We start from the raw sequence: 27,671 nt of genomic DNA, 5'->3' as shown, positions 1-27,671 counted from the left end.
TGATCCACTTCTCACTGCACTCTGCTTTGAGGACCACTGCCTGATTCACTGTTGGTGAGGTGGGACCTCTAAGGTCCTGTGCTAATAAGCTCAGGATGGCTACATGCCTGCCCTACCCCTATTTTATATCTTTAGCCCCTAGAACAGTGCCTGGTACATTAAAGATGCCCAGTAAATATTAGCTGAATGAAAGGATAAGCACTGCATACATGAAAATGTAACAAGGTAGTTAATAATGTAATAGTAACAATAGCAATACTAGCTTTTTTAGTCATGCTGTTTGGGCATCTATAACAAGATATCACAGCCTGGGTAGCTTGTAAAAACAGAAATCTCTTGCTCACAGTTCTGGAGGCTGGAAAGTTCAAGATCAAGGTGTCAGTATGGTTGCCTTCTGGTAAGGGTGCTCTTTCAGGTTCACAGTTGGTGCCTTATCGCTATATCCTCAGATGGTGGAAGGGGTTAGGCATCTCACTGGAGCCTCTTTCGTAAGGCACTAATCCCATTCATAAGGGTTCTACCCTCGTGGTTTAAGCATCTCCTCAAGGCCCTATCTATCAATATCACCACACAGAGCATTAAGATTTCAACATATACATTTTTTTCAGGGGAGGGAATGGACACAAACATTCAGATCATAGCATTTTCTTCTGAGCCCTCATAAGAATCACTCTTAATAGTTCATTCATGGCAATGTGTAACAAAGTAGTTAATAATAATAATAAAACAATAACTAACCTTAATGAGCAGTTCCATATGCCAGCACTATGCTAAGTACTGACATACATTTTCCCATCAAATCCTCCCACTCTATGGTACAGGAGGCAACATGTGTTATCTCCCAGCATCCCATTCTTCTTGAGGCAATGTTTTGTTCAAGGATAGAGGTGACAGCACCAAAGGGAAGAAGCTTTGTTTGCTGCTGGAAGGCAGACTTCCCTCCTCTTGATAAGAAGCAGGATAACATGCAGTACAGGATATTGTACCAGTCATTCTACTACCACAAGCAAAATCAGCTTCAGGATAAAGCCAATAGGCTGGGAAGGCAAAAGAGAGAGAAAGAACTTGGGCCTGTGGTGACTTCACTGTGCTGCTGGACCAAATCTTACCTGAAACTCATCCTACTTTTTTCAGTTACGTAAACCAACAAATTCCCTTGAGTATTTAATCAGGCTTGAGGGTTTTGGTTGTTCCTTGTGACTTGAGAGCATCTTAACTAATCCAAGTAGATATTACCTAGTAGCTGTATGATCTTAAAGCAAGCTATGGAAAGTCTCTTTGCTTCTGTTTCCTCCTCTATAGAGTAAGAATAATAACAGAACTTAGCTCTGGATTTGTTGTGTGAATAAAGAGATAATGTAGATAAAAGCACTGAGCACAGTGCCTGACACTTAGCAAGATATATGTATGTTAATATTACTTCAAGAAGCTTACAGTAAAAGGGAGAAGAGAGGACTGTAATTGCTTTAGGTCATATGAGGTACCAGACCATATTTGCTCCCATGGCAACTTTCAGATGCCTTTATAACCACACATATGTACTTCGATATTTTATTTACATAACAACCTCTCAAACTATACTGTGAGCTTCTAGAGTATAAAAGCCAAGATAGTGTTTTAGTATTCTTTCCATCTGTCCCAGTGCCCAGCTTTGTGTTAGGCATTGAAGCATATTGAACTAAAGAACTGAGTTATGAGAAAGGAGCCTGAAGGAGAGAGATAGGGAGGCAAGTGTTACAAAAGGTATACCCGATGGAATGCGTTTCAGCAGGGGACCAAACCACAGATGGAGGGGTTAGCCTTGGATAAGGAGAAAGTTAATAATGAGTGGGATCTGATTTCTGCCCCAAATGACCACAATCACGTTTCTTTTAGAGCTATGCATACCGCCAGGCACTAAATATTTCTGAGTGTTTATCACCAAGGCAAAGCCTGGGAAAAACATTTGTAACAACAACAACAAAACAGCACAATGAACTTTTCCTTCAAGAGGGTTTGGGACCAGTATCTGTTTTTATGTTATAGATTAAATTGAATATGAATCTTTAAAGAAAGAAGTATAATTTCTTTACAAAATATTAATCTTCACTATATAATGTGAGAATGAAACAAACAGCTCCAACGGAAGAAATGAATTACTAAAGTTCTCAAGATATATAAATTATGATGGTAGTAAATATCTTGACACTATTTAGTAGCATTTTTAGAAGTATTTTATTTTTTCTTCATCAAAAGTTATGTTGGAGGTAATAAAGTATGTGTTGTTACTTCCCATTAGTTATGGATTAGGTCATTTGGAGTAGACCAAATGCAACAATACCAGTGTTTATGCATTAAAAAGCAGCGATAATGTTCCAGGCTCAGGGGCAGCCCCAGGGTCACAGAAATAAGTGAAGCATGACTTCTATCCTTACAGAAATTACATTTTTTATTACCCTAAACCCAACTAATTGGTACTTATTTGTAGTCAACTTTATGGAGAAAGCAAGCAAATAAAAAGATGTCATCTTAAGAATTTTGCATTTTTATAGCAACGAGAACTCTTGGGGCTAGTCCACATTGAACCCAATCTTCCACACAGTAGCTGACATTTTTTATTTCTATGATGGCCCAGGGTTCCGACGTAGTCCTCTCAGGCTGCACCAGTGGGCACACGCCCTCCCCTTGTAGATTTGAAATATGTGTATAAATAAAAAGTACAATGGAAACACCTGTGGATCTCTCTTGGGAGTCAGGTGTGTGGAATGGCCCAGAAATTATCTCAGCACCCTTGTTTCTGTAGACTGGAGGATCTGTTTCTGATTTAGACCCTGCAGAGGAAGTGACTTGTATTGCCAGAGGGAATGTGTATTTTTTTCCCCTCAATTTCTCCCATAACTGCTCTCTTCTTCCTCTCTACCCCCTCAATTACCAAAACTCTTGCAGATGAGAATATTCCCACTAGAGATACAGAAAGCTGCAGCTTGCAGAGCAGGATGGAAGGAAGCAAAACTTACTAGGCTGTACATGAGTGGATAAAGGCCTAGAAATCAAAGATGTACCTTAAGCACAAACTTTTGGGCAAATCATCAAAGCTCAAGACTCAGTGGAAAAATCCTGGAAGAAACAGTCAATATCACAGCACCAGTGATGTGCATGCAACTGCAAGGCATGATTCCTGAAGGAAGACAAAGACTGTCCCAGATGAAGGGTTGGTAATCACCAATTTTCTGATACTTATAGAGGGCATTTATCCAATGTTGACTCTGTGCCAGGTGCTATATTAGTGCTCTGTATTCTTGATCTATACTTACTTCAACTTGATCCAAGACAACCCTTTGAGATCACCACTGTTATTATCTTAATTGCATTGATAAAGATAGCAAAACTCAGGGAAGTAAAGTAACTATCCAAAATTTCATGGCTGGAACTCAAAGGCATGTCTGTCTAATTTACTTTGCTTGTAACCACTAAGCTCTAGTACTTCCTCAGCAGGGAAGAACAAGAAACTGACAGCAGAAGCCATCATCAATCCTCTATGATCTGCTGTGTGTAAGTATTTACAGTACACTGTATGTAGTTATAAGTCATGCCAAAAGGCTTTTATTCCACATAGTGTTTTCTGCTAATAAAAAGGCCCTTTATCTTTTTATAAACTCTAACTACAAAACAATACCTGCAATATTCCTGGAGATAAAAGGCAAACAAAAATTCTGGCAAGTAACTGAAGACCATAAAAATTAGGCCATTTTTGAATTTGCAAGAGAACCAGCTAGAAATACTAGAAGTGAAAAATGCAATAATGAAAATTAAGGATCCCAAAAGTATGATTTAGCATCAGTGAAAGGATGGAAGATATGGGAGAAAGATGCTTAAATATATAGGTTTAGTACTCATTTAACTGGAGACCCAGAAAGAGAAGAGAAAGAAAACATAGAGGTTACCAATTATTTCACTGCTGCAGTTGAGGCACATTTTTTTCCCCACATTTTAGACAACAGAAGTTATCAGTTATGATTGTCTGTGTTTATGAATATCAAAAGTGAAAAACATCGAAATATCAAAACTTTCCAAATGGGGGTTAGTGGCTTGGAGGAAAATGCCAGAGACAATAGCGAAGCACTCTTTTCATCCAACAGGAAACAAATAGTTAAGGAGAATGGGTGAAGGAGATTAATTGGACATATTTAACAACATTTTCCAAGGACAAGTCAGTAGTAGGTTATTTCTAAATAAGTTCAAAGCCAGATTAAGAGCCCATCACTCATCCATGAAGGAAATCTTCAAGCAAATGCTGTGCAGAGACAGCAGCCAAAAATGATGCAGAAGACTTGGATTTTTCATGGGAAGAAATTTTAGGAATACTTGTCTAGGTAATTTTATTTTGCTTTTATTTTCCTTGTTGGATATTGTGATGGTTAATTTTATGTGTTAACTTGGCTAAACAACAATGCCCAGATGTTGGCCAAACATTATTCTGGATGTTTCTATGAAGTGGTTTTGTTTGTTTGTTTGTTTTATTTTGTTTTGGATAAGATTTACATTTAAATCAGTAGATTTGGAGTAAAGTAGCTTGCCCTCCATAGTGTGGGTAGGCCTCTTGCAATCCCCTGAGGGTCTGAATAGAACAAAAGGCTGACTTTCCCTAAGCAAGAAGGAATTCTCCAACAGACTGCCTTAGGACTCTAACTGTAACTTTCCAGTCTCCAGCTGGCCAGCCTCCCCCAGCAGATTTTGGATTCATGAAACCTCCACAAACACATGAGCAAATCCCTAAAATAAATCTCTATCTATAAATATACACATCCTATTGGTTCTGTTTCTCTGGAGGTTCCTGACTAATACAGGTATGAACACTGATGTATAACATAATTTGTCTAATAAAGAAGGACTACTATAACAAGTATAAGATAAAAATTTAAATGACAAGGGTGTATGTCAGAGTTTATGTAACTGGGCATAGGTTTATTTTTTCTGTTCTTGGTTACATAAATTAATGGCACAAGTTATAATTGATAGTGTCATGAATATGATAGAATACAGCAGTTAAAGAGAATATTTAAAAATTCTCCTTGAAAATCTCCCTGATAAAATGCACAGATTCAAGATGTCCGGTGATTTCCACATGATTAAAAAATTAAAAAGAAATGAAAAAATTACATCCACATATAGCAAAATTGTATAAAGCCAAAGATAAAGAGAAACATTTTAACAACACCCCCCAAAAAAGACAGATTATTTTTAAAAGAGCAAGAGTAGGATTGACACTGATATCCCCTGAGCTAAAATTGAAATCAAAGGAATGAAGTCATTTATGTACTAAAAGAAAACACTTGGCAACCCAGAATTCTATAACTAGTTAATGTTCATCAATAGTAAAGTGAAATGGTGAAGTTAATCAAAAGGTAGAATCTTCCAGTTATATAATAAATGAGTTCTAGAGATATAATGTACACCATGGTGACTATAGCTAATAACAATGGGTTGCATATTTGAAAGATGCTAAGAGAGTAGATATTAAAATTCTTACCACAAGAAAAAAAGTAACTATGTGTGGTGATGGAGATGTTAACTAACTGTGGTAATCGTTTCATGATTTACACATATATCAAATCATTATGCTATACACCTAAAATATTATATTGTTATATGTTAATTATGTATCAATTTTAAAAAGAACAAAAACAGGAGTTCTCACTACGGCACGAGATTAGTGGCCTTTCTGCAGGGCCAGGACACAGGTTCAATCCCCTGCCGTGCATAGTGGGTTAAAGGAACTGGTATTGCCACAGCTTCAGTGTAGGTCACAACTGCAGCTCAGACCTGATCCTTGCTTGGTCCAGGAACTCCATACGTTGTAGGACAGCCAAAAAGAAAACACACATGCGCACACACACACACACACAAGAATAAAAGTGAAATAAGACAAGCCCCAGGTAAATAAAAACTCAGAATCTAGAGGAACTAGACTAAAGGGTGTTCTCAGGCAAAAAGAAGAGTCCATTAAGGGAGCAAGAAGATATAGAAGGAATGAAATTCAACCAAAATGTAAAATGATGAGAATAAATCTAAAAAAGCGTTGTATATAATAATAAATTTGTAAGTAAATGGAGAGGACAAAATACGACAAGTTCATATATGACAAAAAAAGCGTGTAAGTCAGGAGGGGGTAAAAGGAGTGTGTAATGACTTTCGTTTTGCCTAGGAGGGATAAAAATACTAAGTCATTAGACTTTGGTAAGTCAGTGATGCATGTTGTAATTTCTAATGTAATTACTAGTAGTAAAATAATCCATACTTTCAAACTGAGAAAAAATGTAATAAAAATAATCCCAAAGAAGGACACCAAGAGGGAAAAGGGAAGTATAGGACAAGAAAGATAAAGACAAGGTAAATTTTAGATTCATCCATATAAAATTGTCAGTTTGTAAGAAAAAATGGCCAAATATTGGTGATTTCACATAACACAATCTATATAGTGAAATAGCATATTTATAACTAAATATATAGGAAATAATGATAACATTGGTATCAGACTTCATACTATCAATGCTGCATGAACCAATAAAGCAATGTCTTCAAAGTTCTGGGTGGAAAGGATACTGATATAAAATTCTATATTAAGCCAAAATAGTAATAAGTACTAAGAGCTAAGGTGACATATTTTTGGATAAGAGCTTGGAAAGTTTACTGTCCACACACCCTTTATTTTAAAAAATTACTCAAGAAGATACAGTTATAAGATAAAAAATACATTGGATGTAAGTAGACCAAATGAAATACTGTAAATAGGGTCGCTGGATATAAAGGAAGAACTAGGAAGAAATTAAGAGAAGCTGCTTGGAAGTTTCTTTGTCAAAGGGCAGTCTTCATTGTTTCTTAACAGGAGACTAAAACGGCCCCCAGGAAAAGTTGGCAATGTCTGGAGACATGTTTGGTTTTCACAGGTGGAGTAGGACTGGTTACTGGCATTTAATGCACAGGATGACCCTCTGTAACAAAAAACAATGTGGCTCCAAAGGCCAATAGTACCTGAAATGACAACGTGTAAACTCTGATGTCGTGTATTACATTTCTTCACCTTGGATCAAGTCATACTTAGTTCTGTATGAATGATATCTACATAATTATAAAAATAATAAAGATTCCTTAGTAGGATTATTTAAAATAGAGCAATTGTTTTATAATAATATAATTATGAAAAATCGGTGGTGGAGGGAGAAAAGATGGAGGGATGTGTTGCTTACAAATCACCTGGGGATCTTGTTAAAATACAGATTTTGGTTCAGGTGGTCTGGGGTGAGGTCTGAGATTTTACATTTCAAACAAGTTCCCAGGTTTTTTTTCCTTCCTGGAAGCAGTTAATATTTCCTGTCTTTGAAGAGTTCCACATGAAAACCTCCACAAACAACTTATTGATCATGTATTTTAAGTTTACTATTGTTATTTTATTCAAAAAACAACTGTGACCAAATATGTATTATTAGAGCCCCCTTTACCAGTTTAAGTAACTAGAAAGTAAGGAAGCCAATAAATTTACAAAAGTCTCACTTTAGTATCTTCTTTTCTCTTTCAAAAGGAGTGAAACTTTTTGATTGCTTTATATTTTGCTTTTATATTTATCCTCACTGTGGTCTGAATTCCTCTAAAGCCACAGTTTCCCTCACATGGTGATGTTGATGTAAGATATCATGTATTAATTTCACATTTAGTGATCACTCACTGGGTGCCACATTCTGTTCAGGGTTGGGAACAAAATCATAAATAAGCCATACAGTCTGGTTAGAGTATTTCTGGGAAAGCTTTTGCCTTCTTGAAAAAAGAGAGATACATCTGGGGAAAACCTTGCACTTCCCTTTCTTGTCTTGAACATAAGAAAGACAAGGAAGACCTAGAAGATTGCAGAGAAAACATTCCTGAGTATTGCTGAGCTGCTGAATAAACATCAGCAATTAATTTTTCCCAGTTTCTAGTATGTGAAAAAGTCGGCCCTCACTTCTTAAGCTATTGTGAGTTCGGTATTCCTTTCCTTGCAGCTGAAGGCATTTCTGACTCACACAACATATGCAATCAATCCCGGAACTAGATGTTTCCCAGTGATATTATCAAGTACTTGTAATATGGTCAATGATACAGCACAACAGATTTTATATCACGCGTAAGTGATAAAATGGGAGCAAAAGATACAGATTTATTGCTTTCAAGAACAGAAATAGAACCAATGGTCCAGAGTTTCTGTGGGCCAGGTTTGGATTCAACATAAATTAGAACTTTCTAACACAGCATTCCATTAAAGGGGTGTGGTATCTTGCAAAGACATTAATTTCCTATCCATTAAAATTTTCAGGAAGAGACAGTAAGTAACACCATAGAATAGATTCCAGAACTGTATAGAAGGACAGATGAGAAACTGTTATTCGAAACTGTTACCCTTCCTACTCCAAGGTTCAATACCAGTTTTCAGCAATGGCTGTCAAAATCAAAAAGTCTTTAAATCAGAGACTTTTTAAAAAATGGTTAAGTCCCAAACTCAAATAACGAGAGCATCTCAGTTCCTCAATTCTGACTGAAATTATACTGGACAATTAGAGATAATCATAATTTCATCTGATTCCTATGCATAAAAAATAATTTATTTACATATAAGATATGATTACTTTTTCTTTCTTCTATGAGTCAATAGACATAGGAAAATGGGACTACAGTACAGAACCCAGACTTCTAAGCATACTGAAGGGGTAAACTTACACAGGATTAATACAAGCTGTCTAGCAGATGTGTAGCATGAGTTTCAGTTCAGCAAAAGAAAAACAATTCTTTACTTATAGCTAAAAATACCCTGTAAACAATTATAACTCTAGGTGATTATTTAATAATCCTGACATTAAAGGAAAGTTCAATATGTTAAGATGTGATTTTTAAAAATTTCAACCAAAGTTATTATTAAACAATTCAATGTTTAGGGCTAAAATGAGAGCTTCACCAAGAATGGCAAAGCCACATGTCCCACTGCCTACACAGAGGGGAAAAATGGCATACACCTCTCAAGTTATATGACTCACCACCTGAGAGATACAGAACATATGACCCAGGCCACTTTGGAGAAGTCAGAACTTATTTTAAAAGATAGTTGTAAGAAATAAATCACTTTTTTACTTCTGGTTAAAAAAAAAAAATCACTGTGCCATTTGTGCAGCATTGGAGTTGTGTTCCCCTAAATTAAACAGCTTGCTTTCCCCTGGGAAATGCCAAATACGAACTACTAGTAGGGTGTCCCATTGGACTTCTTGAATACAGGAAAACACAAGACCAGGTATTGTGTTAGGTGTTCGGAATGCAAGGGAAAAAAAGAGACATTCATAGAGCTTATAATCTTGTTGCCATGAACAAAGCATAACTAAAATGTAAAATGTGATGGAACATTAAATGTTGACTTTTTCTTTCCTTTTTTCCTTCCTTCCTTCTTTCTCTTTCTTTCCTTCCTTCCTCCCTCCCTCCCTTTCCTTCCTTTTTTTCTTTTTAAAATGGCTGTACCCCATAGCATACGGAAGTTCCCAGGCAGGGATTGAATGTGAGCCTAAGCTGGGACTTACAACACAGCTGTGGCAACACCAAATCCTTTAGCCCAATGTGCCAGGCCAGGGATTGAACCCAGGTCTCCTCAGTGATCCAAACCGCTGCAGTCAGATTCCTAACCCACCCTGTTACAGTGGGAACTCTGACTTACTCTTTTTAAGTGAAATAACTTGTTTTTCACACTTTAAATAGAAACAGCTCATTCCCAAGCTTATTTACAAATAAGCCAGTGGGTTCCGCACAACATTTATGGCTATACAAACCTGTTGAACTACTGGCTCTGATTTTGGTTAAGTAAAATAAATATAAATGATACTTCTAAACCTTATATGTGTATAAGTTAATCTTATAATGCCGAACCTAAGGTTTCAAAGTCTAATTTCCTTATAAATATTTTCAGCAGGTATTTTTCTATTCAGCTTTTTGTTTTCATCTAAGATGTATTCAGTTTCATACTGCATCAATGATTTCATTTACTCTGACTTTTCAACCAAATATGAATGCTTCTTTTTTTGCAGGGGTGGGGGGTGCAGTTTAGGGCTACAGCTGAGGCATATGGAAGTTCCTAGGGTAGGGGCTGAATGGGAGCTGTAGCTGCCATCCTATACCACAGCCAGAGCAATGCAGGATCCGAGACATGTCTGAGACCTATACTTAATGCACTTAGTGAGGCCAGGGATCGAACCCATGTCTTTATGAGTACTAGTCACAAAGGGGTTTGTCAGTGCTGAGCCACTAAGGGAACTCCTGAATGCTTCTTAATATATACCTGTGGGTAGGCTGATTGCCCCTTTCACATGCTTGGATACAAAAAGTCCATTTTGCTAAGTCTGCTAATGCTGTAACTAACTTCATCACATATTGAAGTCATACATAGTTTGAAGAATTGGTTGTTCAGGAATAGGTTTTCCCCCTTTCTCCAACCCCAGCATCTTTCTTTCTAATGACACTTCTAATTGAAAAATATTCAAATTCCAAGCCACTTGCATTGCTGAGTCATGCTAAGTTGTGCAATATTATGTTACAGTCCATCTGGCATTAGATATGATAGGATTTAGAATCTTGAATTTTCATCTAAGCATGTTTCAGACACAGAAACTACCTATAATTCATGATTTAGCTTGCAAATGTGTTCTATAGATAGCCTTAGTGATGGTCACTAAAAGGTACTGTAACATTCATTGTACCAAATGTGCTTTTCCTATCCAAATGTGAAAAATTATTGCCATTCATTTGAAGAACTTGTTAAGCATCTAAATTCTTGTACCAGTAAGTATCTGGAATATGCCTTGAAGCAAATTCTGTTTACAGACAAAGTCTGTAAGATATCCAAATACCACTGTGATGTGTTTACAGTTTTATAAAAGAATGAAATATCAAGTCCTTTTGGGTGTGTATTTCTAAATGAGCATTAAATGAATTGGAGAAAAAAAAAACTAGAAAATTTTCATGTCTGGTGCATGCCAAGTGAATGATTGCATTCATCTTCCCTTTTCAGCTTGCTTTTGGTTGATGAGGGACTCTCTAATGGTCATTAGGGTCATTGCTTGGAATTAGTTTACTTTTGTAAATGGATTTCACCTGGAAATGTCATTTCTCTGCAATCAACTGTATCATCTTGGGACTATGAGCAATGATGCTGAACTACTGACAGATGGAGAGTTTTGAAATGAGTTCCAACTAATTCTGACAGCCATCACTTCCCACCACCTTTGGTTAAAAATTAACTCCCAATAGTGGAAACGAAAGATGATGAAACCTACCCAATACCTACCAAAGATGTTTAATAGCACGAATTGTTATCCATCATTTCTTTTTCTGGGAGGGAGAAAGTGATCTAGGGAGTTATGACTACTAAATAAAACCAAAAGTTCATCACACTATATCTTCTACAAAATTAAATTTCTCAGTCATGAGAAAGCAGTCTCTCAGGGAAAAATCATTGTCACAGGAATCAAAAAGTATTGTATTGGTAAAAAAGAAGCAAAAATTCACCTGCATAGTTTATCTAGTTCAATTAATTCTTAAGGCTTGTCTTTTAAATGTCCCAAGAAATGGAGAATAGCAACAGTACATTTCTTCAAGAGTCAGGATCATCCAAGTATTTTTAATATTTAAGAGAGTACCTTTGGCTGGCTAGGTACCACAAAGAGCTAATTGCCTTGGTCACTGCTTCAAAACAGAAAAGGTACCCAAGAGGGAAGCACTTTCATTTTAGGCTCTAAAGCAAGAGCTAGAATCATGGACTTTGGGCCTTCAGTTGTGTAAGTACCCAATTGCTTAAGTGATTTATACACTAGTGAGAAAGTCTCAGGGTGGCTTTAGCCAATTAACAGCAAAATAGATGACTTTGGCAGATGCATTAGTTTGGAGTTAAATACTGATGTTGGAAAAATCCACATGAAAGATGGCCAAAATAAATAGGTCTATGTTACTAATAATTACTGGTGGATGGTCATCCTTTTCCCAGCATGCATTACCTCTGATACTGTATATTATCTCCTTCAGGCTTTGCTGCTCATGCACCAGTAACAGCCAGGCAGAAAAATGCAAGCTATGTCGATGCAAATTCTTGGCTTTTTTCTTTCTTTAAATATTTAGGAAAAGATGGAAGGATGTTTCAAGAGAAAGTTGGTGGAATTTTATAATAGGTAAAGAACAGCAAAAACTATACATTTCAGTAATGATAACAATGTAAAAAAAGTGTCAGTACTGATCATTGTAATAAAGGTGAGTTTGTCTGAACTGGGGATGGAAACTTGAGGATAGGTACTCAAAAATGAAACTGAATAACGTAGTTACGGGTCACCTGTGCATGGGGAATGATTTAATTCAGAAACTCAGAGGACCATGTCTGAAGTTTTGGGGTATATTTGTAGGTAATTAGAGGAGAGAAGTGAACACAAACAGATTAGAGTTTAGGTGATCACTCTGATATAATAAAAAAGAAATTTCAGTTTAATTATGGAAGAACTTACATATGGCCATATCTTTGAGAAGCTGTAGAGTACAAATAAGTATTTTATGTGGGAAAGTTTGGGAAAAACCAATCCTTCACACCTCCTCTGGGCTCAAAACCAACTGAGAAATAGACGTGAGGTCAGGATATGAGTACTCCTAGAGCTTTTTAATACTTTGCTCCAAGTTTAGATCTTGGAACACACTTATCCAGCACAGCCCATGAAGGAACATGGCCTACCCAATGCTGTCTGAATGTAAATGAGTAAGAATGGACATGATGAGAGGACAGCAGGGCCCTTCGCTTGTGTTCTGACCCTGGCTGTTTACCTCACGGAGATAAAATCTGAGGAAACACAGGCCATGAGAAGGTAAGAATTTCAAGAGGATATAGCAAGAGGTCAGGCTATACATGAAGCAGAGTAGTAACATTCTATACGTTAACCCAGCCCAGTAGCACAATGTGGGACAACAGACGTTGGGATTTTACTGTTTCAGATTAGATAGGTTACTTCTCTTTTTTAAAACTACTATTCTTATTTTTTAAATTTTTTTAAATAGTTATTTCCCCAATACAATTTTTTTTTTCCTACCATACAGCATGGTGACTCAGTTACACATACACATACACATTCTATTTTTGCACATTTTCATGTTTCATAAGTGACGAGACATAGTTCCAAGAGCTACACAGCAGGATCTCATTGCTAATCCATTCCAAAGGCAACAGTTTGTATCTATTAACCCCAAGCTCCCCAACCACCCCACTGCCTCCCCTTCCCCCTTGGCAACCACAAGTCTATTCTCCAAGTCCATGATTTTCTTTTCTGTGGAAAGGTTCATTTGTGCCTTATATTAAATTCCAGATATAAGTGATATCTCAATAGATGCAAAGAAAGCATTTGACAAAGTCTAACATCCATTCATGATCAAAACTCTTATCAAAGTGGGTATAGAGGGAACATACCTTAACATAATAAAAGCCATTTATGACAAACCCACAGCAAATATAATACTCAATGGAGAAAAGCTGAAAGCCTTCCCACTAAAATATGGAACAAGACAAGGATGTTCACTCTCACCACTGTTATTCAACATAGTGCTGGAAGTCCTAGCCACAGCAATCAGACAAACAAAAGAAATAAGAGACATCCAAATAGGAAGAGAAGAGGTAAAACTGTCACTGTACGCAGATGACATGATACTATATATAGAAAATCCTAAGGACTCAACCCCCCAACTACTTGAACTGATCAACAAATTCAACAAAGTAGCAGGATACAAGATTAACATTCAGAAATCAGTCGCATTTCTGTATACTAACAACAAAATATTAGAAAAGGAATATAAAAATATAATACCTTTTAAAATTGCACCCCAAAAAAATCAAATACCTGGGAATACACCTGACCAAGGAGGTAAAGGACTTATATGCTGAGAACTATAAAACATTAATCAAGGAAATTCAAGAAGATGTAAAGAAATGGAAAGATATTCCATGCTCCTTGGTTGGAAAAATTAATATTGTAAAAATGGCCACACTGGACTTCCTGTCGTGGTGCAGTGGTTAACAAATCCAACTAGGAACGGTGAGGTTGCGGGTTTGATCCCTGGCCTTGCTCAGTGGGTTAAGGATCTGGCGTTGCCATGAGCTGTGGTGTAGGTCACAGACGTGGCTCGGATCCCATGTTGCTGTGGCTCTGGCGTAGGCTGGTGGCTACAGCTCCGATTCACCCCTAGCCTGGGAACCTCCGTGTGCCGAGGGAGCGGCCCTAGAAAAGGCAAACAAACAAATAAACAAAAAACAACAAAAAAATGGCCACACTACCCAAAGCAATCTACAGATTCAATGCAATCCCCATCAAATTACTCATGACATTCTTCACAGAACTAGAACAAACAATCCAAAAATTTATATGGAACCACAAAAGACCCAGAATTGCCAAAGCAATTCTGAGGAACAAAAACCAAGCAGGAAGCATAACTCTCCCAAACTTCAGGCAATATTACAAAGACACAGTCATCAAAAGAGTGTGGTACTGGTACCAAAACAGACATAGAGACCAATGGAACAGAATAGAGAACCCAGAAATAAACCCAGACATCTATGGTTAATTAATCTTTGACAAAGGAGGCAAGAACATAAAATGGGAAAAAGACAATCTTTCCAGCAAGATATTGGTGGGAAACCTGGACAGCTGCATGCAAATCAATAAAACTAGAACACACCCTCACACCATGCACGAAAATAAACTCAAAATGGCTTAAAGACTTAAATATAAGACAAGACACCATCAAACTCCTGGAAGAGAACATAGGCAAAACATTCTCTGACATCAACCTTATGAATATTTTCTTAGGTTACTTCTCTTTGGGGGAGAAAAAAGAAGGTGGAGAAAGAAGTTTCTCTATTTACTTTTAGAAAGAGTAAATTTTGGATGAAGTTTCTATCTTATTGGCAAATGAAGGAATATGTAAAGACGGAGAAAATTTTTCTTCCTACACTCTTCTATCATATGTCTATGTTATTCGAAACACTTTCAACTGCAAATGACAGAAAGTCAATTAAAAGTAATCACAAAAAAACCCTATACATGAATGTTTATGGTGGTTTTATTTGTAAAGGTCTAAAAATGCAAACAACCAAAATGTCCCTCAAAAACTGAATAGTTAGGAGTTCCTGTTGTGGCTCAGTGGTAATGAACCCAACTTGTAACCATGAGGATGCAGGTTTGATCCCTGGCCTTGCTCACTGGGTTAAGTATCCAGTGTTGCCGTGAACTGTGGCACAACTCAAATCTTGTGTTGCTGTGGCTGTAGTGTAGGCCGGCAGCTGCAGCTCCGATTCAACCCCTTACCTGGGAATCTCCATATGCCACACATGTGGCTCTCTCCACTCTCCCAAAAAAAAAGCAAAAAAAAAAAGTGAAGAGTTAAATTATGGTATATCCACATCATGGTGACCTAAATAAAAAGAATAAAAATGAATGAAGTATTAACACATGCATCAACTTGGATAAATCTCAAGGTAAGCTGAGTTAGAAAAGTCAATCACAAACATTAACATACTACGTAATTCCATTTACGTAACATTCTCAAAATAATAGAGATGGAGAAAAGATTAGTGACTGTCAAGGATGAGGGATGATGGGTGAATGGGTAGGTTTGACTAGAAAGTGGTAACATGAGGGAAGTCTTTGCAGTGATAAAATAATTCTGTACGTTTTTTGCAGTGATTAGATGCAAAGGCACTCGTGATGAAATAGTATAGAACTGTGTACACATATTTTACTAATGTCCATTTCCTGGCTTGATATTGAGCTATAGTTATGTAAGAACAATTGGGGAAACACTGGGTGAAGAATACACAGAACCTCTCTACTATTTTCGCAACTTTGTGTAAATCTATATATTAATATAAAAAGTAAAAGAAAAAGTGGTTCAAGTGCAAAGGGAAAGACATTGGTTTGTGGAACTGAGTAGTACAAGGGATGAATCTACCTAGTTTTGGGCAAACTTGGATTAAGGAGCTCATGCAATGTCACTGTCTTTCTCTTTCTCAGCTGCTTTCTGTGTTGACTTCATTCTGCAGATAGCCTTCTCCATGAAGCTAGGCAAGATGTCTGAGATCTAGGCTTACCTGTAACTCAGGAAGGAAACAAATTCTCCTCTATTCTTAGGGAAGACTCAGACTTTTAAAAAATTTTTATATAGTTTAAAAAGCTACATCCCATTTACAGTTGTTACACAATATTGGCTGTATTCCCTGTGTGGTACAATACACTCTTATGGCCTTATTACACCCCATAGTTTGTATCTCCTACTCTCCCATGCCTATGTTGTCTTCCACACTGGTAACGACTAGTTTGTTCTCCATATCTGTGAATCTACTTATTTTTTGTTATATACACTAGTTTATTGTATTTTTTATGTTCCACATATAAGGGATAACCTACAGTACTTGTCTTTCTCTGACTTATTTCACTTAGCATAATGCCCTCCAGATCCAACCATGCTGCTGCAAATGGCAAAAACTTTATTCTCTTTTATGGCTGAGTAGTTTTCAGTTGTATATAGCTACCACATCTTCTTCACCCATTTGCCTATTGATGGACACTTAGATTGCTTTCTTATCTTGGCAACTGTAAATAATGCTGGTATAAACATTGGGATGCACGTATCTTCTCAAATTAGAGTTTCTGAATTGCTGGGTCATATGGGTCCGTTTTTAGTTCTTTTGAGAAACCTCCTTACTATTTTGAACAATGGCTCCACCAATTTACATTCCCACCAGCATTGTATGAGGCTCCCTTTTCTCCACATCCTTGCCAACATTAGTTATTTGTGTTCTTTTCTGATGATAGGCATTCTGACAGGTGTGAGATGATATATCATTGTGGTTTTGATTTGCATTGCTCTGATATTTAGTGATGTTAAGCATCTTTTTATATGCCTGTTGGATATCTGCATTTCCTCTTTGGAAAAATGACTATTTGCTCTTCTGCCCATTTTTAAAAATCAGGTTGCTTGTTTGTTTCGATGTTGAGTTGTATGAGCTGTTTATATACGTAGGATATTAATCCCTTGTTGGTTCACAACTTTTGTAAATACTTTCTCCCATTCAGTAGGTTCTTTTCATTTTGCTGATGGTTTCCTTTGCTGTGCAAAAGCTTTTAAGTTTAATTAGGTCCCATTTATTTATTTTTCCATTTAATTCCCTTGCATTAAGTGGTGGATATAAAAAAAAATTACTGCAATTTATGTCAAAGAGCATTCTATGCTTCTTTCTAGGAGTTTTATATTATCTAGTTTTTACATTTAGGTCTTTAATCTGTTTTGAGTTTATTTTTGTATATTGTGTTAGAGAATGTTCAGATATCCTTGTTTTACATATTGCTGTCCAGCACCACTAAGAGACTGCAAAGACTCTGAATTTTGGATCAGATGTCCCCTTGGAACCAATAATTGTTACCAGGAAGATGGATCACTGAACGGTTATGATGCTGGGCAAGATGAGGGTCTGAGGGAATGTGTGTGTGTACACATACACATATGCAGAGATAATTTCATTAGAATCTCACTGAGGAAGAGTGGTTTCCCCCCAGAAAAGTGAAATGGCTTCATCAAATTGAGGTTAAGTGGACCAGGCAAAATAAATGTCTTCTATACTATTAAAATGTCAGAATAATGACTCTGTGGACATGTATAAATGCTTGATAATCTAACCTGCAAAACACTTGAATAATTACATAGAACAATGAGAAGTTACAGATTTAAATTATATGTATTTTGGGAAAGAAAAGTAAAAGCTAGTAAGAATGAACCAAATTTAGTTATTAACTAAAGACCTACAAGAAATATGGTCCCAAGATGCGTGGTAAAATGAATCTCAACAACACTGTAATGCAAGTGAAGTTAATGAAAAGTTAGAAGTTCACTTTGGTCTCTAAATCATACAGAAAATCAAATTTTATAGGTAAAATAATAAATAGCTGAAATAGGTTAAATTGAAGTTTTGGAAAAAAAGTAGAGGCCGTGTAACATTAATGCCAATATTTAGCACAAGAGAGTAAAAAGGGTGTTGGCTGCCAAGGATGGACTTAGTGTGAGTAGATTCTCTTCAAACTGTAGGGCAGAGCTAACTGAGGATACAGTAGTTCAGCTGTCTTGAAATTGAATGGGGAAGTGGAAAAAGGTAGATTTATTTGAAGGAAGCAAGGAAGCAGGCAGAGAGAACATATACTAAAAGCAGTTAAGTGATGATGTTTCAGGCTTAAGTTTGAGTAGATAATATTTTTTATCTGATATGAAGAATTCTAAGGAGCAATGCACTTGGGATGAAAGAACATTTTCAGATAGCATTTTGAGCTGAATGAGAATTGGGGTGGCAGTTAACCTACCTTAATAATTGTTATTAGGAAGAATAGGAGGCAATAATAATTTTAAAAAAATGTGACTCTGAATCAGCCACAGGAAAGGAGAATGGGAAAAGGATGTGTGCAGAAGGTGGTGGTATTAGAAAGGATTCTCAATGCTTCATATTTGAGAAGTGGCTTGAGAGAATAAGAATATTCTGCAGGGATGAGAAGTGAGGCTGAGGACAGTATTTCTGTCCAAAGTCTTGAGCATAGAACTGTTTTCCTCTCATGTCACTAATCTTCTTAATTATACCAAACAGACATCTTTCACCTTCCATCTGTTTGAAAGTATGAGAATAAACTACGTTTTTATTCTTCCATTTTTTTTTCTATTATGGTTCCTGGCTTATTTCATCTCACATCTGCTTTAGGTACACACACACACACACACACACACCCACCCACCCACCCCAGAAATATCGCAGAACTAACCTTTCCTGACAGCTCTTAACTTGATGGACTAATCCCTATAGTGGCTGTTATGCAGAACTTGCCATTTGCAAAGCTTGAGTGGTTTCTTAAATGATGTTCACTCTGAGAAGTATGGACTATCTGTCAACTACTGCTTTTGGGGGAAGTTACAGGAGAGGAAGAACTTAGTACTCTATATATACATTTCAAAAATAATTGTCCTGTGCTGATTCTTGAAACACAGGTTATGTTTTGTCTTCGTGTCTAAGTTGTATCTTCAGAATCTGATTATAGTCTTAACACAAAAACATTCAGAATATAAACTAGTAATTTTATAATATACCTTATTTTAGGTAGTTGCCAACCCCTTATTAGTAAATTGTGAATATATAACAATATTATGTGACATTTTGATTGCAAAAGACACATAAAATTTTCCTTGAAAGATCAATCCGTAGGATTTGTGAATGCCTTTGGTGATACTAAAGGCTGCTACAATTAACACCTAATTAATACTTCAAATTGCTTTTGATATAAACAATATGAGCTAAACATAATTTACTTATAACTATAAAAGGCATTGAATAAGTCTTTCCACCAAATCACAGATGACCATGGGAGTAGAATGTATTTTCTGTAGTAAATCCTTTCTATATAGATTATCTATCTTTACATATATATAAATATACAGAGTACTAGCCTCACTGTAGATGGGGGCAGGGTATCAACTATGGAATAACAGCAACTGTTTTATATCAAGTTTAGTTCAAAGTCCCAACTCTGCTACTCTCTAGATCTCTAGATCTTTGAGATCTTTGGCAAATTAACTTTTCTAAGTGTCACTGTTGTTTTCTTTTTTAAGAGTATACTTTATTGGAGTATAGTTGACTTACAAAGTTGTGTTAGTTTCAAGTATACAGCAAAGTAAATCAGTTATACATATACACATATCCATTCCTTTTCAGAGTCTTTTCTCATATAGGTTGTTACACAGTATTAAGTAGATTTCCCTGTACTACTAGGTCCTTTTTACCCATCTATATTATATATAGTAGTATATATACCTGCCATGTTTCCCCTTTGGTAATCATAAGTTTGTTTTTGAAAGAAATCACTAATATGTGGAATCTAATAAAAAAATGATACAAAAGAACTTCTTTTCTAAGAAAAATAAATATATTTTGTCTATAAACCATGATGTGAAATAACTGTGGCTAGGAGTCTAGGAATTCAAAATTTTTTGTTTCAGAAAGGCAACAGAGGAGTTCCCGTCGTGGCGCAGTGGTTAACGAATCCGACTAGGAACCATGAGGTTGTGGGTTCGATCCCTGCCCTTGCTCAGTGGGTTAAGGATCCGGCGTTGCCGTGAGCTGTGGTGTAGGTTGCAGATGCGGCTAGGATCCCGCATTGCTGTGGCTCTGGTGTAGGCTGGTGGCTGCAGCTCCGATTCAACCCCTAGCCTGGGAACCTCCATATGCCGCGGGAGCCGTCCAAGAAATAGCAAAAAAAAAAAAAAAAGAAAAAAAAAGAAAGAAAGGCAATAGAATATATATGCTGTATTTATATAATACCACCTATGAGGTCTGAGGCATAATCAGCCATTAATGTTTCTGCAGTGAAATCTTTGAATGTTCATACTAAGAAGGATAAATAAAAACCAATAATAGTTTCATATTAGAAGTAAAGCTTTATAGCCACAAATTACATAAACAAGAAACTTCTGATTTTCAAAATCTGTGAAGCTTTTGTATTGTAAATAAGGGGCTGTGAATCTGTAACATCTACTTTAAAGGCTTGCTTGTGCCCTAAAAGCAAGTCTATTATTAAGCACTATTGCCTGATGGCCCCTTCAGAAATGATGGGACATTTTACAAAGCTTGTGACTAGAAGTTTCTCTCAAGGCAAGGTTAAAAATGTCTGATCTCATTCTAGAACTTGAATCTCCATTAACACCATAGCTCTAATTGAGCAGTTATCCTTAGATACCTAAGTTACTTAAATGTGAAAGAATCAAGGGGCAATTTAAAAAGAAATACATTTCTTAAGAAATGCATAAATTCAATATTTGTATCAGTTCTGCTATAACTGCTTTGAAAATGTGAACACACTCTGACACCATTTACGTATCAGGGAACAATTTGTAGCATAATGTGCATTTTGCAGTTGTTTATGCCAGATTTCATCCAGATGAAATACTAGGTGAATACAGAAAACTGCATGCAGCTGAACTGAACCTCACAAGAGAGCACAGAACACCCACTCGCCCCTCATAAACAATGTGCCATGGCCATCCACATCTGGTGTATAAATTTTTAGCTGATTCAGATCACTGGCTGGCCAGCCATCAGTTCTTCAACTCACAAGCTGCAATCCTCCTACATTCACTTCCATGAACAAACTTAAGCTCTTTTTCATGGTAAAGTGCCATATTTGTTGCAGTATTTGTGCATTTCTTAAATGTTTAATATGTAAAACTGGGCTGCTTATATAAGGTTCTGGTCTTTCTTTTACTGTGCTAGTGACAAAGCTTTTGAATGTTGTGCAGCTAATCCCATTTGCCCCATAAGCCATGTGGTTTTACTGCACAATTTGGCATAGTGTGGTGATCTTCAGGAACACATACGCCCTGTTATAGTAGAACTAACTGTCATTCACTATACCTGGTGTGATTGTACCTACCTTTTGGCATGTAAACAAAGTTAAAACAAAATCCAGATGCATAAGAACAAATTCTTCAACTAATTTACCAAAATGAGAAAGCATAATGTAAACTTACTTTTTAATATGTTACTCTACAAAAACCAAACTTTAAGTAAGTCTTAATTTAGTAAAAATGAATGAGAAAGATTGGTGGAGTCAGCATTAATGTGTTGAATATGGTTGTTTTACATTGGTAAATAACTCTCAAGTTAAATCTCTACTATTATAACCTGGTTCTCTAATCCTGTTATTTCATAGCCATTATTAATCTAGAACATTGTTGTTTAAAGTATGCTTTTAGGGATAATACTAGGAGTGCTTTAATAAAAGGATACATTTTTGGTATTAAATAAAAATATGGCGTATTTTCAGAGATTCAGAAACAAGTGTGTAGTGATGAAATGATATCTGGGGTGCTTTAAAATATTCCAACAAGGGAAGAAAAACAAGAGAAAAAGAGGGATATTCCACAGAAATGTGGAAACATTTGGTAATTGGACTCAGTGTTATGATTACATAAGGGTTCATTGTATGATCCTCAAACATTTTTTTAAAAGTTTGATGTTTCAAAGGAATTTGGGAATTACTGGATTAGATCAAATAAGATTCTGATTGTAAGACTTCAGGGGCTCACATCATCAACGTGCGTGATCAATGTCCTAGGAGGCTGCCATTTCCCACTCTTCTTTGACATAGAACCCTTTTCTTGCTGAGTATCCAGGTGAGCCATGTTCTGTGGAATATACTTTGGACATCATGATGTAGAAATAATAGAAACACTCCAAAATATTCTCAGAAACACTGTACAGTGTTATCAATAGAGATAGCATCATCTAGGTTTCCCTCTGATCTTTGTTTGCCACACGAAAATTATCTGTTGCTAGTTGTCTCTAACAGCAATCTATCTGCGATAGCAGTATTTATGAAATTCACACTTAAAAATTTACAAAGATGCCCATGCTGCTTTCAAAAAACAAATTGCAAAACAAATAGTATGATAGATTTTTTTTTTTTTAAATCAAGTATATAGGTTTGTATAAAATGACTTGGCAGGGTACCTAAAACGGTTAGCTGTGGTTAAAAGTGAGAATGATTTTGGGGAGGGGAGAGGAGGAAGCACATTTTTACTATTTACAGTTCTTTTTGGAACAAGATGTTATTTTAAAACAAAAATAAAGATAAATTATTTTAGTCGAAATCAATACATGGTGTTAGGATAATGGTCACACTTAGAGGGAGGTAGGATATGAGAGGCTTATAAGATACTAATAATTCTCTATTCCATGATCTGAAGGTTGGTTACATGGGGCTGTTTGCTTTTCTAAAATTCATTGAGCTGTATATTTATGACTGATCTACTTTTTTACATAAATAAAGTTCATTTGGAAATTGTTTTCTAGTGACTTATGAAATAGCACCTTGTTCTAGTTAAAATGCATATATTTTCTCCTTATTCATATATTCAACAGTTTTCTTTTTCCACATTCATTACAATTTATTTCCGCCAATTTCTCCTTAACATTGCTGCATTGAAAGGAACTATTACTACCTTTTACAGAAGGTGAAACCCCCGATAAAAATGGCATACAAGAAAATGACTCACGTCTTATGGTGAGGTAGGGTCGCTTAATCCTGCTAGCTAGCCATTTATCAGTACGTGGAAAAAGATTTCTTTTGAAACATATAATTACCTAAAATAGATGGAAAGGAATAACAAAGAGGCTAAAGTGATTGATAAATAGGCAACACAACCAAAGGCCTAATAACAAAGGGAAAACAGAAATTGTGCATTGTTATTCTCCCTACAACAAGTCCTGTGTGCATTTTTATCAGTATGGAATTATGAGCTTCAGAGTTGGAAGAAACTTCAAAGATCATTATTCCATCTCACACTCTTCCAACTATACTTTAAGTTGAAAAACATGACTAATAGCTAAAAGGTCTAAAATGTTGCAACTTGTTAAATGGTTGTTTGCTTTGATGGGGCAGTTTTTGACCACATAAAATTAAAAGTGTTTTAACCAAGTATTTGTTGTAATGTATGGAAGATAAACAGAAAGTAGGTAAACAAGGATATTTGATTAGTTTGCAGCCCACGTACTTTCTATACAAGAAAAAATGATTAGAGAATTCTCTCATTATCATTAAGGAAACTATGGATTATTTTCAGACTTGGTTCTAGTGCCACATATCTTGATCTAATCTGAAACACAAATCTACAAAATTCAAATTTTATGAAAGATAATAGTTTAAAGTATGTAAAGGGTAGTAATGAGACAGAAAAGCAAGCATTATAAAATCTACATCTTTAATGTATTGAGTAGCAAGAAACAATATTAGTATTTTATTCACGAAGACTTTAAATAATATTTACAACAACCTTATGGGCACAAATATGTACATTTGTACATCAAAGTATTTTTGGAAAAGGTCATATATATGATTAAAATAATGTAAGACAAAATAAATCCTGGGTCATAATTTTATCACTTCTAAATTCTCCTTATTTTAAAAAACCTGTAAGGATAATTTAACTCTACTGTTTTCTAAACTGTCCTAATCAACTTGCAGCATAGTAAAACTGAGCTGCCATCATGCTGACTTAGGGATTTTAAAGGGTAGCAAATATTTTAGAAACTTAAAACATACCTTTTCTGTCGAAATTTCAAATTTGCTTATAACACAAAAGAACAAAATAGAAGGAATTTCATTTTCTGCATGCTGAGGGTTGTTAAAATCTAGGGAAACCCAACTTTTAAGAGGGTCTAATTTCAAAGATTTTAGACAAGTTTCTTAAAGGGCACTGGCAACAAACCCTTTTAAAAGCTGACTTGTCAATGTCATTTTCCTTGATTTAGAAGAGATTTATCTTAGATTTCCTTTTGAAATACTTCTTCCAAATTTTCTAACCATACTTGGCTTGACTTTATGGATGTTCCTTTTATATTCTAGAGAAGAAATAAAAAGATATGTAAGTATCATTCAAAAAGTATTTTCACCATTCGTTAAACTTCAATTGTTAATTAACATGATTTAAAATATAACATCAACAGTACTCTTGATTTGAGCGTAGAAATTCACTTTCTACACATTGTAAATTGAAGTTTTAGTGCACATGTACATTCATACCCCTTGCCCTGCCCCACAGGTATCAAGTGAAGTCAATGGACAAACTACCACATTTACTTCAGTTCTTTTTGAACTAAGAAAAGACTGTTTCTATAGCATTGTTCCCTTTCTTCTGTGTATCATTAATTTTTTTCCCCCAATCTTTGGATTATTTCTTTAAGTCTTTCAAACTTCCATATTTTTCCAATTTATTTTATTTTGTTTTGTTTTTTTAGGGCCACACCTGAGGCATATGGAGGTTCTCAGGTTGGGGGTTGAATCGGAGCTACAGCTGCCGGCCTACACCACAGCCACAGCAAGCCAGATCCAAGCCACATCTGTGACCTAAACCACAGCTCTTGGCAACACCAAATCCTTAACCCACTGAGCAGGGCCAGAGATCGAAACTGCAACCTTGTGGTTCCTAGTCGGATTCGTTTCTATTGCTCCACGACAGGAACTCCTATTTTTCCAATGTAGATGTATCATTTGAATCCAGTACTTCTTAATGTGCTGATTCTTGATCCCAGAGTCCTTTTTCCTTTTACAGCTACCTCTTAAATGTGTTTTACCTATCAATGCCCATTCTTCTGGTTCTTTCTCAGCTTCACAATGATTCTCTACTCAAAGAAGTGTTGTTACAACAGTGCCACTGACTTATGGGTCAGTCTAATCTCCTATTCATTTTCTTGGTCACATTAGGTTTTAGTTTTAGGGGCACTATATATATTATTGACACCATTGCCTACTTTTCTAACTATTCAGTAAACAGTTACCTTCTTTTCCACTGATGTCCCTTTGACTTTTTTATTTGTATGCTACTAGTTGGATAACTCAGTTGAATGTAATTGAAGCAAGGCAGCCCCAGTCCCCCTTTACTTTTCCTGATGTGTATTTGGGCATTTTCACTTGGATATCCTAATGTACCTAAATCACTGTCTTTCCTTAAAATAACACCTTTTTCTAATAGAAGTGTTCCATTAACCTTAACAAGACATAACCTTTAGCCAGCTTTAGATTTTCTTTCCTCTTTGGCAAGTACTGTAATTTAGTAATATCTCTCATTTTGATCTCCATAGATTTTTTAAAAAATTCATCTCTCTGTATACATAAGATATTTGATGCACTTTATACTATTCTTAGAAAATAAGCATATCAGAAAATCCAAATCTCTATTATTTGAGAATTACCATAAATTTATTATTTGGTTGCAGGATTGTGACTTTTCAGAGAATTCTTTCAGGAGACCAAAGGAGAGTACATATCTACACCAACTGCATATACATACTGTTAAACATTATTAAACATGTCATGTTAAACCAAATAATCATAGTAAATTTTTCTTTTTAAGACTTTACTTTTTGATTTTTAAATCTCCACAAAAGACACTTCCATTGAACTTAAAGTAAATAACTGTCACTGGCCACCATAAGAAGTAAGGATATATCAATACAGTTTGGCAGAACTATTGAGAAATTCTATATTACTCTAATGAAAAAAGTTTGACAGAAAAAAAAGTAACGATACTTTTCATGTTATTCTTAGAAACACTCATGGTCTTATGCAACCCCTTTAAATTCCAAGTGCTGTAAATTCCTTTAGAGAAGAACCAAAGTGAGTCTTAATGATCTTTGTATTCATCACAGAACCTAGTACATAGTGAGTATGTATTAACTAAATACTTCCTGATTGAAATCTTAGGAACTATAGTGTCAGAGAAACACAGGTATGGACACAAAGAAAGGCCTCGAAACTGGTAGGTGCCATACACCTCTAGTTTCACTGAAGATGGGCTTTTGTTATCATGGACTCATGTCACCTTCACGTGTAACTGAGAGGAGGTAGTCAAAAATGCTACAGCATTTTTTTCCAACTTGCTAATGGGAGTTACAATATGTGTGTAACTAGATAAAGACTGGAGCCTCACAAAAGTTGCACAAATGAGTTGGAGGCCAAATTATTAAAAATAATAGGCTAAGAGAAAAATTTCAAGTGGATACAGTTTATCTATAAAATATATTTAATCACTAATCTATTAAATAACATAGCTAATTATTTCAATTATTAGTTAAATTATTGACCCACTCGTTTACAATATGAGGCAGTATGGATAGTAAGAAGGGTATAGAATGTAGGAGAGAGATCCAGTTCTGAATTGTGGCTATGTCATGAAATAACTTTGTGATCTTGGGTAAGCATGTTTTCTACTTTGTGTTTTAAGTTTTCTTATCTGTAACAGAAATAACCACACTCACTGTGTAATAAAGGTGATGAGTATATAAAAGGAGATTCTTATGAAAACATGATAGAAGAAACATAAAATGCTATACATATATTAGTTAATCATGTTATTAAATATCAAATTAAGACCTGAGACATACCCACTGTTGGTCTGTTTTCTTGTAAGTGCTTATCACTTGACTTATCTTGATGAACACGTTTGGCAGATCCAGCATTTACCTCAGCAGTCAATGAAGTATTTGAAGTAGAACTGCAGGGGAAACATTTTTATTTTAGTAAAGCATTTTTTATATCTCTAAGTTCTAATACATATTCTACATGCAGTGATAACTAAAGAAAAAGTGAAATACTAAAATCATAAGTTGTAAAATCCCATAGAAGTAATTGGAGACACTAAATAAACTTTTGGCCCATAGGTGTGTGTAAATTTAAGAATGTCTGGGAGTTCCTGCCATGGCTCAGCGGTTAATGAATCTGATTAGCATCCATGAGGACGCAGGTTCGATTCCTGGCCTTGCTCAGTCGGTTAAGGATCCTGCGTTGCTGTCGCTGTGGTGTAGGCCAGCAGCTACAGCTCCGATTCAACCCCTAACCCGGGAACCTCCATATGCCGCAGATGCGGCCAAAAAAAGCAAAACAAAACAAAAGAATGTTTGTTCAAGCACAAGATTATAATTATAGGTATATGTCACAATTCTTTAACAGAACAGTTCCAGGGTGCTGTGCTACAATGCATGCAAGCACTGCTATTCAAAGTGTGGAGATAAGGAATGTACTGCA

General features: G+C 35.9%; 1 protein-coding gene and 1 long non-coding RNA gene across 2 annotated transcripts in view; one reads left to right on the top strand and one right to left on the bottom strand.

Annotated features, from left to right (window-relative positions):
* The first annotated feature begins 4,205 nt into the window (after nt 1–4,205).
* Nucleotides 4,206–27,671, top strand: part of LOC125125284 (uncharacterized) — a 71,909-nt gene continuing 48,443 nt past the window's right edge. The window contains exon 1 of the long non-coding RNA XR_007134403.1: nt 4,206–4,352. This is a non-coding gene — a long non-coding RNA (uncharacterized LOC125125284). The remainder of the gene's footprint in view (nt 4,353–27,671) is intronic.
* The window catches only part of KIF18A (kinesin family member 18A), an 86,873-nt gene continuing 83,423 nt past the window's right edge, over nt 24,222–27,671 (bottom strand). The window contains exons 16-17 of the mRNA XM_047776100.1: nt 27,032–27,141; nt 24,222–24,490 (exon numbers count right to left, since the gene is read on the bottom strand). Coding sequence (XP_047632056.1) covers nt 24,408–24,490; nt 27,032–27,141 — 193 coding nt within the window. The 3' untranslated portion in view covers nt 24,222–24,407. The remainder of the gene's footprint in view (nt 24,491–27,031; nt 27,142–27,671) is intronic.

The sequence above is a fragment of the Phacochoerus africanus genome, chromosome 4 (assembly GCF_016906955.1).
Source record: "Phacochoerus africanus isolate WHEZ1 chromosome 4, ROS_Pafr_v1, whole genome shotgun sequence".
NCBI lineage: Eukaryota > Metazoa > Chordata > Mammalia > Artiodactyla > Suidae > Phacochoerus > Phacochoerus africanus.
The sequence above is the reverse complement of the archived record's forward strand: the minus strand, read 5'-3'. Positions and strand labels throughout refer to the sequence as shown.